The following is an 18265-nucleotide window of genomic DNA, read 5'->3' on the forward strand; positions in this document are numbered from 1 at the left end:
AAAGAATGCCACTTTCAAATGACGTTAATTTATTCTAAATTCCTTACTGGTATATGTTATATATGAATCATCTTTAGTGGTGCTAGATTTTGCAACCACTCCAATTATTATAAAGTTCATTCTAGTTTTAAAATGCCATATATTTCTTGAGCACGTTTGTGAGCATATTTGTGTTTAACCAGTGAGAGCTTTTACTGGACTACTTGATAGTTATATTTTGGAGTGAAAAATTCTTTCTATGGAAGGAATAGAAAATACACGTAAATACATAAGAGGAATATGATATTTATAAAATGGTGTATAGAATTTGCTAAAGTAAATAATTTAAACTGCTGAGTTTCTTTAGCCCGAAAGAATTTTTTAGAAACGTGTCCCAAATTTTTACATACGTCTGACATCAACGAGTGTGATTGGTCGATGTTTGGAACTGGTTGCATCAGGTTGTCTTTTGGTGTTTGTTTCCTTTTGCTTTCACGTTGGCAGCAGATACAGTTGTACCTGGAGTCCTGTTCCGAAGTTTTACTGTGGGATAAGAATTAAAAAGTCGAAAAAAAATGGGCCTCAAAAGAAGGAGCGGGACAAAAAATCCTCCAATTTTCAGTAGTGAATTTTTTATTCAAAATCATGCTGATATAATATCATGCATATCTATGGTTTTTGTAATCGGTCTTCTGTTTCAGGTAAGTTATGTTCCTGTAATTGAAGGAAATGTTATAGAATATTTGACCCAAATAAATTTTATTGGGAATTGTATTATTATAGAAAATTGTTGAATATTGTGAAATGAATTATATTATTTATATAGCTCAAAACGGAAAACAATAGTCTTTAAACTGAATTTTGTGTATTAATGATATGTTTCATTATGTCTGAAGCAATTAAGTTTACGTGGCAGTAAATCGTTAACATATTGTGCGAAATTTTGTCGGTTTAAAAGTCACTTCGTTATTTACAGTTTTCCTCACCTCTGAATTCTTTTCAGTGTGTTAAAAGATAATAATATAAATACGCGCATATTTTTAATTATTTTGTAAATCAGGCGAGCAACGAATATCGGTAATGTAAATTGACATACATTTTGCAGTGCTATTTATTATGCTGTTTAATCGTTTTGCTATTTTTTAATTACCGTCACTTATTTTAACTAGTGATTGGAAAGATTGCCTTGTATTATTTGATAGAAAGCTAAAAATAAAATAAATTTTTTTTAAAACTGCTTACCATCTGTTTAATATAACATTTTGTTTATTTATATAAATGCTAATTAGAATGAGACTAGGAAGTTTTCATCTTGCATAGAGAGGTTATTTTTTTATGAAATTGAGTTAAAGATTGAAATGCACAAAAGCAGTTAAAATAAGCAAAAGGAAAATCTCTTAGTAGCTTATTTAATTTTTTTTAAATGTCTTAAGATACATGCATTCAACATAGCAGTTTTGATACTTCTTTATTATAGTGGCTGTCTGATATTGAATTGGTAATAAACTGAGATATCTCGCCACATGTACTTATACCTTGTTGTTACATCTTTACATTAAAGATTAAATTTTGGGGCCACTATAATAAGAAAGTACTGAAATTTTCTGTAAAATTTTAAAAAAAGATTCACAGAAATAATTTTGTTTTCTATCATTTGAATCCATCTTTATGAGGAATCTGAGTTATATATAAACATATCATTGTTGATATTAGCTTATTTTATAAATTGCATTTCTGGTTGTGTAAGCTTGGTTCAAAGAAATGGGACTATTTGTGGCTAATTCAGAATTGATTAAATATGATAGATTCCATAAGTTGTGTTAAGCATTACATGGAAAATAAGTTGTATTACAATCTATGAGTTCCTATAGGATGATCATCTTAATTACAAATTCATTCAGGTATTAAATGTTTTGCTTATAATTATTGCATGAATTGTTTTTCAGAGATCTGTAAAAATAATTTTTGGTATATGATATATTGATGAATTTTTGTGTTTTATAATGAAGGCATCAGATTTGTAATTATGTTTTGAATTTTTTCAATATAATTCAGTTGGGCCGTTTGTTGAAAATAAAGAACTGGAGTGTTAGGTCTGTCTTCAAAATGATATTCATAAAGTATATAAATATAGCAGTTTTAAAATTAAACACTGAATATAGTAAACGCTTATTAATTTCAAAATATATAAGAAATCAGAAAAACTGACTTTTTGAAAGTGTTTACCCAAATCATTCCTTTTTCACGACTTCTGAATGTCTAAATATAAAATTAATGAGAGCTTACTGTATATGAAGGAGTATAAATTAAATTTTAAATCATAGTTTATAATTTTTACTTAAACTGTAAAGAGTAACTGTCAAATATTTTCAAAAGTTGTTCAAAAAAATAAATATGTAATTATTTCCTCTTTCTGATAGATAAGAATAAGTCAGTATAGATAAGAATACGTTTAATTTTTCTCTTTCTTTGGCTTTAATATATTCTTTATCTTTGTTTAGAGCAGATATTTTTTTTAATGTAATTTTTATGTTACTTAAACAGCATTTACTATTTTTAGGTATCTGCTCCTATAGCATCTGTATTTGTTGCTATGCATCACAATGTGACTGAAGGTAAGTTTTTAAAGCAATTTAGTAAAACTTTATTTCCTTGTATGTAATTTAGCATTAGTTAATTCCTTAAATTTAATGTTCTCATAATCTGATTTCTGGAATGTTGTGGAAAAATTAAAATAACAAGGTATGGGATAAAAAAATTTGTTACTGGGCAGGTAATTAGAATTGAAAAATGGAAAAAATTGATAATCGAAACCTCTATTAGTAGACCCTGCATTTAGTACACAAATCCAAGTATCCATATTCCATGGACCTTTAAATTAAATCTCTGTGCTCCCAAAAAGACTAGAAAAAAATTTTAATGTGGTATGTTAATATACATAAAAGTATACAGTTTTGTTAATAAATGCAGGTATTTAATTATTATTTTTATAATTTATTGGATGATAATTTTTTAAATTTAATAAAGTATGTGTTTATATAACTATTTCAATATTTTGTAAACCTCCAGTAACAGACCCTGCATTTTAGTTGATACTCCCTGTTCATAGAAAATCCAAAATCCAGACTGGTCGGGACTTCGGTGATTCCAGATTTGGAATTTTTCTAGCTATTAGATCATCAGTTTAATTCTAGTAAGATGGCATGTAGAAATTATAAAATTAAAAATATGAAATCATGATTTATGAAATAATGAAGTACAGTCAAAAGTCCGGACTCGTCGGGACTTTGGCGATTCCGGATTATCAATTTTTACGGATTATAGATCATCAGTTTAAGTCTGGTAAGATGGCATGCAGAAATTATAAAATTAAAAATATGAATCCTTAATTTATGAAAAAAAGAACAATTATAATCTAAAGGGTATCAAAATTTACAAAAAAAAAAAAAAAAAAAAAAAGCTTAATATTGATTTATTTATTTTGTTAAACATTTCTTTCAATGTAAGTTGTTTAAGTTGCTTCGTTTTATGTGATAATACTTTCTCTTTAATTCTATAAACAGACATAATTTCTTGTTCAGTAACAAAGTTCCGCTGTTCAAGTCCTATAATTGCTGTGTCGAGAATACCGACTAATTTGTCATTCGGAATTTTTTCGTTTTCAATAACATCTGTATCACTTTCTTCACTATCGGAAGCAAATTATAATGATGAGGAATTTGATTTAAATCATATCAAAGACGGAGTACATCGAGATGAAATACTACATTTAGTAAGGAATTATAAGCCAAATAAGATAAAAACATCTGCCCTGAAGATAAGGATAGTGCTGACAGATCAACTTCCAGTTCATTGTGCGCCGCAATGCCCCGTCGCAGAGCAGCGTGAAATTGATAAACAGATTTCGGAATGGTTAGAGAAACAAAGGATATGCCTTTATCCATTTTTTGCAGCAATTCCACTTTTTGTTTGATGGACATCGAAACATACTTTTGCTTTGTAGATCCTTTGCCAGCTCCAGCATCAGAAATTCTATTTGACATAATCGAAAGTTCAAGCTTACTTTTATAAAATTACTCTAACAGTCTGCAAAAAATAATAAGCCGGATCCAATTCGAAGATTGAGGAACAACGCAATCTGCAACATTAACAGAAATAGATAATTAGAAAATTTTAGCTTAGCTTATACCGTCCGTTATACATTAAATGCGCATGTGTAAACGTATTGTGCGCATGCGTGAACGCATTATGCATTGACGCATACAGTTTGTAGCTTTGAGGTCCGGATTATAGATCATTCCGGATTATGGGTGTCTGGATTAACGACTTTTGACTGTATTTATGATCTAAAGGGTATCAAAATTTACAAGAAAAAACTTAATATTTATTTTTATATCTTATTAAACATTTATTTCAATGTAAGTTGTTTCGTTTTTTTGTGCTAATATTTTCTCTTTAATTCTGTAGACAGACATATTCTCTTGTTTAGTTACATTGTAGAAGTCCTGTAACTGCTGTGCCGAGAATTCCGACTAACTTGTCAGTCAAAATTTTTTTGTTTTCGGTAATTTTGTCACTTTCTTCGCTACCGGTAGTGGTATTTTCTGGATCTAGAACCATACTACAGATTTCATCATTCATTAATTGATTGATGATTGAGAAGCATTGTCATCACAATAAAAAGCTTTTTTGGTACTTTTCTGTTTCGCCGGCTCAAATCTCGCCAAGCAGACTTTGTTGGCGACAACATACAGTATACACATAAAAAATGTTAATTCTAAGAATTTTTTTTTTATTTTGAAGGCATAAACATTTTAATATGGTTTAAAATTTTGTAAAAAGCCAATAAATAAAGACAATAAATTTGTAAAAAGACATTAATTTAAGAATTTACTATGATTTCATGGTTCAAAATCCTGATTCGCCGGTTCGTATCACGTGACCCCAAGTGATCTCATCTCACGTAAACTACGCTACTAAAATCTAATTCTCTCAGTAATTATCTTCATTAATTTCAAGTTAAATCTTAATTTGGAATACAAGTTCAAATGCAAGAATTATTTCAATTCGTACGAATAGCTTACCCAGAAATTATGTAAAACTGCAGTGCTTTACTTCGCTAGTGCTTTCTCATTAGAATTGATGAATTTAACACTTGATTTTGCCTTCGGATGAGTGGTGTAATTGCGTTCTAATTGACTTAATTACCGTGAATTGTCTTAGGGGATAAAATTTAAATATCATGTAAAAATTCTATATTATTGTATGCCATTATTGAAAGAAACAATCTGATAAGAAATTGCTTCAACTTGTTTTGAAACTGAGGCGTAAAAGGTTACCAGCGAAGATATTCCGTCTGGCATCAGTTAAACCATTATTGGCGACTTTTATCGTTTGCGCCGGCAAAACGGAAAAGTACTGCTTTTTTTTATATCATTTATTACCGCTTCTCCACATTTCTTTACAAAATCCGTTAACTGGAAAATTTCACCTTTGTTTTGCGATATTGGAAAACCTTTAAAATTAGCGGCTATCATTATCAAGTTTAGCTGTTCTTCACTATACATATTTGGCTATGCATCATGAGCTTGGTGACTAACGACAAATTGTTTTGTTAAATTTTAACTTGCGTCTATCGTGCACTGAGGCAATTAAGCCTGAATTGCATTAGTTTAGTTATTTATTATATTTATGTCTATTTCTTGCGCATGTATAAGGCTTATCAGAGTTCTGAATAAATACATTTCCACATATACCTAAGCATGAGGGTTGGTGCTAGACATCTAATCGCAGTCTCTATGGGTCCTAAATTCTGCAACCTAGTGCACCCTTACAAGCCCTGGCGTTGGTTCTGGGTTTATGTGAATAACAAATCAGTTATTTTCAATTCAAATAGCCCTAAATATAATCTTTGTGTCTATGAGTATCATCAACAAAATCTATTTTTAGCATACGGAAAGAAATTTTTGTTAAATGTTTCCCCGTCAACATTTTTAGCGCATTTAACTTAAATCTGTAATCATTGCCAAGCGTAATGTTAACATAAAAGGTTACCATACTCCTTTATCATTCAATTACTAACATACAAAAATTGTTTAGGCATCGCTGAGTCATTACACAAGTTGTCATATGGTAATAAAGGGAAAGTATTATTATGATTCGCCAGGTTGTCGTCAGATCAAGGATGTATCTATGTGGAATGTGTTTCGGTTTGAGATGTGTGCCAAAGCAGATACGCAGCAACGGAGCCAAATTACTGATCGTACATATTTATGCTAAAATGTTTGTTTCTTTAATAACAAGGTATTTTATTTAGTGTCGAAGTGAAATTAAGAATCGGGACTCTCCAGATATTTTATTATGTTTGAAGGGGGAAATCAAATGCGCATGCGTAAAGCCTACAAGAAAAACATTCTTGGTGGTTTTGAGGCCTGGATTTTAGATCATTCTGGATTTCGGATTTTGTACTGTATACATACATGTATAAAATTTTGTTTTTAATAAATGCAGGTATTTAATTGTTATTTTCACAATTCATTAGATGCAGATTTTTTAAAAATTTGGTCTAATCTTTGGAATATGGTAACATTTTGGTAAGATAACATTTGATATGATAACATTTTAGTAACATTTGGTGACATTTTGGTAAGGCGATAAAGGTTACTATCTAGGATTTTATGTAAGCGTTACACATGCGTGCGTTGAAAGAAATGTTAATTAAAGTAAATAAATAAATATTAAGCTTGTTTTTTTTTGTAAATTTTGATACCCTTTTGATAATAATTGCTCTTTATTTCATAAATTACGGTTGCATATTTTTAATTTTATTTAATTATATTTATTAAATTGATGATCTATAATCCGGAAAAACTGATAATCCGGAATCGCCTGAGTCCCGACGAGTCCGGATTAAAGACTTTTGACTGTATATGGTACTTTTTTTCCTTTGTGTCAGTTATATTTTTTATGTTCTTAAACTAATGTGAGTATTAATAAAATATATTTTGCAGCACTTGAGCCCAGTGATATTGTTCTGTATACATATGGACGCCAAGATGTCTGCGTTATTACATTTTATTTTCTCATCGCAATAGTAATGCATGCAATCCTGCAAGAATATGCTCTTGATGTAAGACTGCTATTATATTTATTCCTATTCCTTTTTATTTATTGCAGCATATCAAAATGTTTAGTTTTGTATGAGTGTGTGTACCAGTGATCCAAAAGTAATAGAAAATGTAAAAATTTAATAATTCAGAAAGTATATGAAGTTGCACTGCAATTTTCACAGAAATATACAGAAAAACTTGGAACTTTTTTTAATTAATGAAATATTTTATTGCTAGATTAATTGCATTTTAATTTGTATAAAAATTGTAGTTTGATTTCTAAAACTTTAAACTCAAAGATGGCATATAACAATTTGTACTTAAGTACGAATTGATCACCAAACCGTGAAAGTTGGCAGAGACACCCCAAAGTTACACCAATTGTTCTGACAGAATTCTGAAAGAACCGATTCCTCTTTATTTAGTAAACAGTCAGTATTCTATCTTCTTCATAAAATGGCTTTCATTATTTTCTACCATTTTGTTCGATATTTGGGCAGATTAGTGCAGCCCGAACGCATCTGTCTTTATCTGCACGAGTCAGCTCATTTGGCTCCCAGCGTTTGAATCCCAGCTCCCAGCGTCGAAAAGTGTTCGGTCCTTTGATTTATGAATGCAGACTTCCTGTAGGTTATTGTTCCAGTTACTGTTTTATCAGGAATATTGAGTTGACCTCATCTTGTCTGTTAACACTGCTTTGGTGGTGGGATCTCACAGCTACATATCTCATAGCTCATTATTAAATATACCATTAAAAAGTCATTAATTATAAATTATTAAATTTATTTATTGTTCATTATTTTATACTCTATTAAAATTATCTTTGTTTGCAAAGTTAGGCCTTTTAATTTGACCTAAAAATTTATCTCCATTAGAATGCAAAGAAACAAAAGTATGCATGCACCTGCACTTGTGTATAGTTCATATATTTTTTCAAGTAACTTTCAAAATAAACTTTAATTATTTGACTTTAATGATTATTATTAATTAAATTTCTTTAAAGTACTTGAAACTTGCCATTTATCTATGGTGTATGATATTTGAGACTTATTGACTGTGATGAATATGGTCATGATACATTTTAAGGGGGAATGAAATAAAATAAAAACTTTACATCTTTAAGAAAAGTGTTCCAATCAATAAGTTGTTCCTTATCTTACTAATTTTTTTAATGACTCTATACTTACTGTACTATGCATAATTGTCCTGAAGAAGTTCTAAAAATAATGTGACTTGAAACATTGCAGATAGAAAAAACCAAATTAATGGATTTAAGAATTGCGTTTATTGTGGTAATCGTATTACTGTGTTTGGAAAATGATTATCAGTCTTGAAAAATTTTGACTTTTTCAATCATCATATAGAAATCTGTAGAAACTAAATTAAGAAATGATTTTGAAGAGATATTTTCTGCATTACTCTAATAAATGAATGCGTAAGAATAAAATCATTTACCTTATTCTTATGCATTTGTCAAAAAGACGCATACAAACAAACACAAAATAATAGAATAATAAGCAAATCTTTTACTTATTGTTTATTTTTTAGGAAATTTGGGGTAGAATATTAAACTGATTATGTTAGAATCATTTCTCTAGACTTTCAAGGGCACATGATGCAGTTTTACTGCAGGGTTCTCATTTGCACTAAGATATTTATTGCTAATATATCTGGTTAACTAATCTGTATATTCATATTAAAGAATAAATAAATATACTTGTTTGTTGATATTATCATCTTATTCTTCTTTGTTCAGTTTTCCCCTAAATTGTCCAGGAGTTGTTTTGGTTTTGTGGTTTAAGAAAAATTGTAGTTTAATTAAATCTAACAGAAATTAACTTGCATACAATGTCAAAGCATTTTCATGAATTTGCATTAATCAGCCAGCAGTATCGTCAGCAGCATTTCTTAAAAAGGCCCTTATATGCCCGATGCCCTTATGTGTTTTTAATATACAAATTATCTATGTTAAACTGCATAGAATAACACCTACATTAATAGATTCTAATAAGTATGTGATAAAAGCGTAGGTAAAACAGGCTGCTAAGCAAGACCTTTAATGCTGGATAATTATTAGTAAATGTTATCAGTCATATCAAAATTATTGCAATTTTGTAACATAATTTTTTTAATGATATACATACTTTTAATTGCTATGTTTTAAAATTTGATTAAGATCACATTTTAATTACATAAGTAACACATAAAAAAGTAATTCTTTTTGTTTTTAGAAATTAAATAGAAAACTTCATCTATCAAAAGTGAAGCACAGCAAGTTCAATGAGTCTGGCCAATTACTTGTATTTTACCTGATTTCCCTAATTTGGGGAGGAGACATTATACTGAGAGTAAGTATAATTATGTTGAAATTTAATTATATTTTAATTACATTTATGTCCAAATTTATCTTTATGTAGCAAAATTAATGACATTCCATGAAATAGCCAATCAATGTAATCCATTTTTACATGGAATGTGTGATAAACGAGATTGTAATAGGATTTCTACTGCTTGGCAGTTAAGTTTAGAGTTTGCAGTCACCAGTGAAACTGTTGTATCATGACAAACTGTATACAGAAGGCTTAATGAAAAATGCTTTATGTCAGAAAGCCAAGGGTATGCATTTCAGCGTCTTCACAACAAAAAAGGAATCTCTTTAGTTGATACAAAGAATATCATTGGCCCCATGTTTTCTTTAGTGATGAGTTAAAGTTTAGTTTAACATCTGATTCTAAACCTGCTTACATCTGGAGGGAATCAGTAATGCAAAATCTTTCTATGAACATTATGAAACATGATTATTTTAGTAATGCAAATGAGGAGGAATAATGGTAGATGAATGTATACCCTACATGTTTTTAACAGAAGATGTGTTACTGGCCAGAAATGTCTTAACCTTATGTGAGACAGAGGTAGATATGGATTTGACCTTTTATTTTATGGATGATAATGCGCACCCCCATCAAACAAACCTCGTTGACAAATTCCTTGAAAGCAAAGACATTGAGCAATACTCTTTTAAACACCTTATTTTGTTCTAACCAATTATTTTTATTTTAAGAAACTTTCTTTTCCCTTCTGATTTCAGTTTCCTGCCAGGGGTTTAAAAATAGTATTTAAGTATCAGAATTTAAGAGTTTGCGGTAGGAGAGTTAGTTCCTACTTTATGCTGCGTGTTTGGAAGTAGTTTTGTAGCTGACTATTTGGTGCTATCCACTTTCTTTAGATTATATTGATTCTATGTTCAGCTTTGCTCTGTGCAGCTGATTAAGCGGTTAGATTTAGTAGAAGCCAGTCATGTAGCTAAACGTTAATTCATTGTGATTGTACATACTATTTTGTCTTCCAGTTATTTAGCCACAAGTGGTCGTTAATTTGTAAGCGCTGAGTGAGTGTGTGCTCTGTTCTGTTTAGTTAAAATAAAAAGGTTGTTACAGTCAAAAGTCGTTAATCCGGACTCGTCGGGACTTCGGCGAATCCGGATTATCGATTTTTCCGGATTATAGATCACCAGTTTAAATCTTGTAAGATGGCATGCAGAAATTCTAAAATTAAAAATATGAAACCGTAATTTATGAAATAAAGAACAATTATGATCTAAAGGTTATCAAAATTTACAAAAAAAAAAAAAAAAAAAAAAAAAAAAAAAAGCTCTATATTTATTTGTTTACTTTATTAAACATTTCTTTCAATGTAAGTTAAGTTGCTTCGTTTTATGTGATAATACTTTCTCTTTAATTCTATAAACAGACATAATTTCTTGTTCAGTTACAAAGTTCCGCTGTTCAAGTCCCATAATTGCTGTGCCGAGAATACCGACTAACTTGTCGATCGAAATTTTTTCATTTTCACTAACCTCTCTGTCACCTTCTTCATGTCTTTATCCATTTTTTGCAGCAATTCCACTTTTTGTTTGATGGACATCGAAGCATACTTTCGTTTTGTAGATCCTTTGGGAGCTCCAGCATCGGAAATTCTATTTGACATAATCGAAAGTTCAAGTTTACTTTTATAAAATTGCTCTAAAAGTCTGCAAAAAATAATAAGTCGGATCCAATTCGAAGGTTAAGGAATAACGCAATCTGCAACATTAACTGAATTAGATAATTTTAGCTTATACCGTCCGTTATACATAAAACGCGCACGCGAAAACGTATTTTGGCGCTTGCGTGCACGCGTAAACGCCTATGCGCATGTGTCAACGTGGCGCATGCGCAGAAAGGTTTTAGCTTTGAGGTCCGGATTATAGATAATTTCGGATTATGGGTGTCCAAATTAACGACTTTTGACTGTATAGCCTTTGTCTGTAGTCATCTGTTCTTCCAAGGTATAGCGAAAATTTGCTACTGCATATTTTAGTAGGATCTGCAGTTTATGCTCCCAAATCACACAAGAAGAATCTACACTGACCAACAAAATCTCCCGACTTAACCCGATAAAGAACTTATGGGACTGTTTTGGAAAAGCGTTTGCATAAAGACATACTGTTCGTAGAAATGTAAATACCCTAAAGACTGCATTGCTGGAGAAGTGGAGTAATTTTTTCCCAAGTTCTTCTCTCCTCTCCCTGAACTCTTCTTATAATGTATTATTGCCATTTTTATTATTTCATTTGCAATATTTTATATGCTTGAAGGGTCATTCTAATGTAGTATATGCCATTTAACAGCCATGAACACATCGATCAACATGGTGAAAATAAATCAGAGTGCAACAAAGAAAAATTTCTCTTATATTTAGGGAAAAATTCTCTTAAGTATTGGACATCCATCTAATCTTTCAAAATGGGATGTATGATTATATGCTTTTCATATTACAGAAACCTGCTATTATGGAATGTAATTTGATCAGAAAAAACTGCAAGGTTTGCTTCACACAAAGAATTTATTGGTAACTCCAGCCAGTTTTCATTGTTCAAGTTTCCTTATATTTTGAAACAAGTTTCCTTATATTTACTCATGAAACTGCTTTCAGAAATGTTAGTAGCAATCAAATTTTTTTTGTTTATATTCTGGTACGTCATTGCTTGATTCGTCACTTATTAGCTTAGTCTTAAATGATCTTTCTTTCCTCATTTCATGAATTCACTTTGTTTCTTTGGGTTTGTTTGTTGCACTTTGACTTTCTTTGATGATGCTGAAATATTCCTTAACTATTTTACTTCTAAGATTCCTTTTAGATTTAGAAAATTTTATTCTTGTTTTTGCTTAACAAAATTAATAGGAATGTACCTCCCTGTTTTGCTTGTAATTTATAGATAAATATTTTATCTTTATTTAAAGGAGCAGGAAAGAGTTCCGATTCAGTTAGCTCAGGTTACTTTGATATAAGCATCAACTTTTTTTCCTCCTTTCAAGAAAGAAAATTTAAGCAGAAATGTGCCCATATTTTATTTTTGTTTTCTCCTTAACTTTAGAGATATAATATATCTGTTGAGTGAAGACTCCTGTCAGAAGAAAACTTCTGTTGCTGTGAAAATCTGAAATTATATTTTAATATTTCAGTGCATCACATTAGACATTACAAACATAAGATCTTTGGTTGAATCAACTCCTTCCTATATGGATGGATCATATAAAACTATACTTATTGAAAAATACAATACCGTATTTGACGGCGTATAAAACGCACCCTTATTTAGAAGGCCACACACAAGGAAAAATATTTTCAATAGTCCGCACTATAGCGCGGTGCCACAATAACTTAAAATGTGGTTTCATTTAGTTCTCACGTTTCGTAAAAGCCAAATAAACAATCATTGAATGCAATTACCTAACATATTTTTATTAAGGAAAATTAACAAACGGCAAGCTATTTTGAACATGATATGTAAATTTTAATAGTGAATAAATGAATGAACGGCAAGCAATCAAACATAATACAAAATAAAGCAGAAACAACAAAAACACAGATTCAAGGAAAATATTGCCTATCATGAAATTAGACTTTAATCACTTTCAAAACCATAAAAATCCTTTTCACTATCATCATCATTGAAAACGAGAATATTGTCATCACTACTGTTTCCGTCATCGCTAGTATCACCTTCTTCGAATAATGCGTCGTCTTCTGTTCTGTCAAGAGCATTACCGATTCCGCACTTCTTAAAGGACTTAACAATTACTTCAGCCTTTACATCCTTCCAAGATCTTTTTACTCACTCGCACACTTATGAAATAGAGGGCCACTTCATTCTACCTGAGGGTGTGAGGGCGTGATGTGGCTCTCCTATCCACTTGTTCCATCGTTCGTGCACTTTTTCCTTAAATGGCTTATTCACCGATATATCTAAGGGCTGCAATTGGCTAGTCAGTCCACCAGGAATGACAGCTATCTGGATTTTTAATTTTCTCGCTTTATTCTTTATGGTTTCAGTTCTATGGGTGCTAAACTGATTCAAAACCAAAAGAGAGGGTTTTCTTACGAGTCCACCAGGTCACCTCACCCATACGTTCTGTAACCACAGTTTCATTCCAGCTTCGTCCATCCAGCCTTTTGGATGACCATGAACAATTACACCCATTGGAAGTTTTTCTTTCGGATGAGTGTTTCTTTTGAATATGAAAAGCGGTGGTAGTTTTGACTGACACGTGTTTCGGATGAGTCAAAGAAAGTCTATGTAAAGAAGGAAAGGCTCCATATATGTAATGTGACTGTCGAACCTGTTCGAACTTTGACATCAGCTTCGAGCTTTGGCGCTTTTTGGCGACAGATATTTCACGCATGCACAGAATAATTATGGCAGATGTAGAAAAAGTTACGTGTGTCTAGACCTTTATCCGAGTTAAAAATAGCATTCAGTATTGAAAGTTAACCTTTGTCCTTCACGTATAAGACGCAGGTAACTTTTTTGAGACCAAATTTCAGAAAAAAAGTGAGTCTTGTATGCCTTCAAATATGGTAATTCCATTTGTTTAGTTATGGAGATTCAAAGACTTCAACATCTTGTTATGTTCAAGTCTAGCTAAGTCTTAACTTGGTCTTCGGCTACATTCTTCTACTTTGATTTTAAAAGTTCAAGCTTCTTTATGTTGTTAACACTTTGCAGGCAAGAGACTGTAATCACAGTCCAGAGGAATGGGGAGGAACGTTGAAACTGGGAGAATGTAACCTCAGTTGCAAGTGGAAAACTAATGTCCTCATAGTGATACAATTGCTGGCAGGTTATTAAATTATTCTTTTAGTGATAATGAACTTTCAGATAATGACAAAAATTATTCAGAGAAAAGTGATATTTTTTCAGTGAAAAGATGGCATCATAGATGTTATTTCTAAAACATAGTCTTATCATTAAATATCATTAAAATAAAAATACTTCCTTCACTCATCCCAGATACCGAGCAATCCAGAGAAACTAAAGACAAAACTTGATCACTTGCCTGGGTAGTGTGATGTTGAATCAGAATAAAAACTCTTAAGAAGTTGATTTATCTAATTATATTCTATCTACACTACAAAATATATACATTATTTAACAATTTTCGGGAAATTTTTCTTGCCCCTATAAGTTATTACACATCTTAATCAGTTCACGTCACGAGGTCAAAAGGGAAAAACCCTTTTTCTCTTCCTACTTCAATGATAGCCAACGCTGTCTGTGTCTCGTACATCAAACGAAGAGATTTGTTTTTAATGTTTGTAAGATACAACTAATCAGTTTCACAACAATAGATGCAGTATGGAGTCCGATTTCTAGATGTCCAATATCCAGAATAATCTAATATTCAGACCATTGGACCCACAAACAATTTTTTTCTAGAATTTTCTTTTTTTTACAAAAAAGGAGAAAAACCAGATTCCGATAGTATCTATCTCGCTTTAATACATGTTTATTGCATCATGCATGCACAGTAGATATTATTTCATAGTAAAGTATGTGAAAGGTCCTGATTCTCAACTTAGTTCGGCACTAAATAAAACATCTCTGTTTTGAAGAAAACAATCATTTATTAGCTTAGATATTATACCATCAATAAATTGTTGGCTCCATAGGTACCTTTTTCTTGCCATAAATCTCTTACTGCTAATTGTGAAATTCATCGCTGATTTTACACCTGTTGAATAATTTATATCCCCAACCTGACAATCATTTTAAACTTTTTTGGTCATCACATGACTGTCAACTCATGGCAACTTGAGAAATGACTCATGCAATGACGTTTGAAACAATTTTTTAAAGCATTGGTTATGTACCAAATAGCAAGATAGCCATTTATGTTGACTGGTGATGATTACAAACACTTAGCGATATTATGCAGAAATTATATTTTGTAAATGATATTCATAGGCCAAAAGATTACATTTAGTTCTGTTTGAATTATGAATAACTGATTCTTATTCTGATAAGCCATAAGTACATGTAGAAATTTATTACGCCTTAAGCATATGAGGGAAATAGATATAATTATAACAAGTAAATGTAACCTCACGTCTTTCACTCACACATCACGACAAGACAGATTTTTTAAAACGGTAAATGGCAACAGAAGGATAAAGTTTAAAAAATATTTTTAGGAAAAACAGTAACTGACATAAAACAATAGAGGCTCACAATGCTTAGATGTATGGGCCCCTAGTTATATAACTAATATAAGTCAAGTTTAACTTCTTTGGCATGCAATAGAAACAAGACAGAATTTAGCAGAACAGTACATCTTAGTGTCCATTCTCATTATGTATTGTGACGTCGTGGATGCTTCAGTGGGAACGGAATCAACACTGATAGTGGTGATGCATCACTTTTTAATAACACAACATATCACAGATACAACATTAATACATTTAGAAAACTTTAGTAGATATCCGAGCTGGTGACACGATCAGAGACGTTAACGAAGATGGTACTCGTCATCACTCGACAAACAAAGTCTCCACACCTCAGCTCGCTGGCGGAGCTTCCCAAACTCCTCTCCTCTCTGACAGGCGTCTGAACAGAAGTCTCTTCTCTTTACGCATGTGTATTCCTCAGTTAAGTCGTTGCCATTCACAGTTTTTTAAAATAAGGTGTTAAAATGAATTATAGTACTCGTAATGTGAGGAGTTTGCTAACGACGTTCTCTCTAGTCAAGAGCATCATAGGTCTTTCTAGTAGAGTTCAGGAGCGTTCTTTACAGACTAACTCCTTCCGCCTCCAGATTTTGTTTTCCTCGGACACAGAGGAAACAAAACTTTGCAGGATAAAATAGAGGTTCAGGCAGGCGTTCGCTACAAACAAACACCTTCCGCCTCCAGTTTTTGTTTCTCCGGACACAGGAGAAGTAAACCTTCACAGTTCACAGTTTCTGGTTTCAATACAGATTGTTCAACATTTTACCAGTTAATTTTAAACCACACTGTTAAAAAGATTCTCCACTCTCATAACCAGGCCATCATAAAAAAATACATATAACAATACATATACAATATATGAAAAACCAAAACAAAAATTTTTGTCTTTAAGAATAAAGCTAACAATTTACTATATAGTATGAATTTAAAAAAAAATACAATATACATAATCAAATAACAAGACAACTTAAAAGAAATGATAACTAGTCTATTTAACTGGCATGTACAGAGTTTCTACTTAAGCAGTCTACATTTAAGTTGTCACTTCCCTTTTTATGATGTATCGTAAAATTATAAGATTGCAAGGCTAAGGCCCAGCGTAATAATCGACCATTTCTACCTGCATTATTTTTTAGCCATACTAGGGGATTATGGTCCGTTTGAATTGAAAATTTAGTCTGCCCATCTATATACCCTTTCAGTCTTTTTATTCCATACAGAATTGCGGCACACTCTTTTTCAGTGGTGGAATACTTCCGCTCACTATCAGTAAATTTTTTACTGAGATACAATATGGGATGTTATTTTCCTTTATCATCCTTCTGGGTTAAAACAACACCATATCCTTGATCTGATGCATCTGTCTGTAGTATAAATGGTTTAGAAAAATCGGGTGCATGTAGCACAGGCCTACTAGATAGCTTTTCTTTTAACGATTTGAATGATTCATTACATTCATCATTCCAAACAATTTTACCCTTTTTGTTATTCCCTTTTAACAAATCTGTCAAAGGTGCGACTATAGCAGAAAACATGGGTATATATTGTCTGTAGTATCCAGCTAACCCTAAGAAAGCTCTAATCTCAGTTTTAGTTGTGGGAACAGGAAAATTTTGAACCGCTTCGACTTTTAGTTCTGCTGGAGAACGTTTTCCTCGACCTACTATGTGACCGAGATATTGCACTTCTTCTTGTGCAAACTTGCACTTAGAGGGTTTAATAGTTAAATTGGCTTTTCTTATTCTTTCTAAAATTTCATGTAAATGTTCCTCCCACGTTTCAGAAAAATAGCAATATCATCTAAATAAGGGGTCGCATATTTCTCACATCCGCACAATATTTCGCTCATCATTTTAATAAAATAATAAGGAGCATTTTTAAGCCCAAATGGCATTCGCAATGGCCTATATACGCCAAAATTTGTAGCAAATGCAGCGATTTTCTGAGCCCTAGGGGTCAGCGGAATTTGCCAATAACCTTTAGTTAAGTCTATCAAGGTGATAAATTTGGCTGCTGCAACAGTTTCAACACGTTGCTCTATATTGGGGATTCGGTAGAACTCAGTACGCGTTATTTCATTTAACTTTCTGTAATCAATACATGGCCTAGGATCCCTACCTGGTGCTTCAACAAGGATCATGGGTGAAGTATACTCGGAGGGTCCTGGTTCAATAATCTTGTATTTTAACATTTTTTCAATCTCGACTTTAAGAATTTCGTTCTGTCGATTTGTCATTCTATAAGGCTTATGCTGTACGCGTTTGTCACTGATTAGTTCGATATCATGTTCGACTAAATTTGTTTTCCCTGGAATATTCGAAAATATAGCAGAAAACTTTACCAATAACTTTCCCAACTGCAGGATTTGTTCATCATTAAGCCTTTTTTTAAGATTATCTTTTGCTATTATTTCATTAAAATCAAACACATTGGGGTCGGTTAACATATAAGGAAAATCCTCCTCTAATTCCGAGGGTTCAATTATCTCCTCGTTGTCAAGGAGCACCATATTCAAAAGTTCAGGTCTCTTATGATAAGGTTTTAACATATTGATGTGATACACTTTATTCCCTTCCTGATTCCCTTCAAAACTAACTACATAGTTTGTTTCTGATAATCTTTTCTCTATT

The 18265-nt window shown here is 31.7% G+C and overlaps 1 protein-coding gene across 1 annotated transcript in view; it reads left to right on the top strand.

The window, feature by feature from the left end:
- Positions 1-463: 463 nt before the first annotated feature.
- The window catches only part of TRAM (translocating chain-associated membrane protein 1), a 67938-nt gene continuing 50136 nt past the window's right edge, over positions 464-18265 (top strand). The window contains exons 1-4 of the mRNA XM_035367497.2: positions 464-680; positions 2540-2594; positions 6990-7108; positions 9320-9436. Coding sequence (XP_035223388.1) covers positions 555-680; positions 2540-2594; positions 6990-7108; positions 9320-9436 — 417 coding nt within the window. The 5' untranslated portion in view covers positions 464-554. The remainder of the gene's footprint in view (positions 681-2539; positions 2595-6989; positions 7109-9319; positions 9437-18265) is intronic.

This window comes from Stegodyphus dumicola, chromosome 12 (assembly GCF_044657685.1).
Source record: "Stegodyphus dumicola isolate Sdum_Otavi_A_Nest chromosome 12, ASM4465768v1".
Taxonomy (NCBI): domain Eukaryota; kingdom Metazoa; phylum Arthropoda; class Arachnida; order Araneae; family Eresidae; genus Stegodyphus; species Stegodyphus dumicola.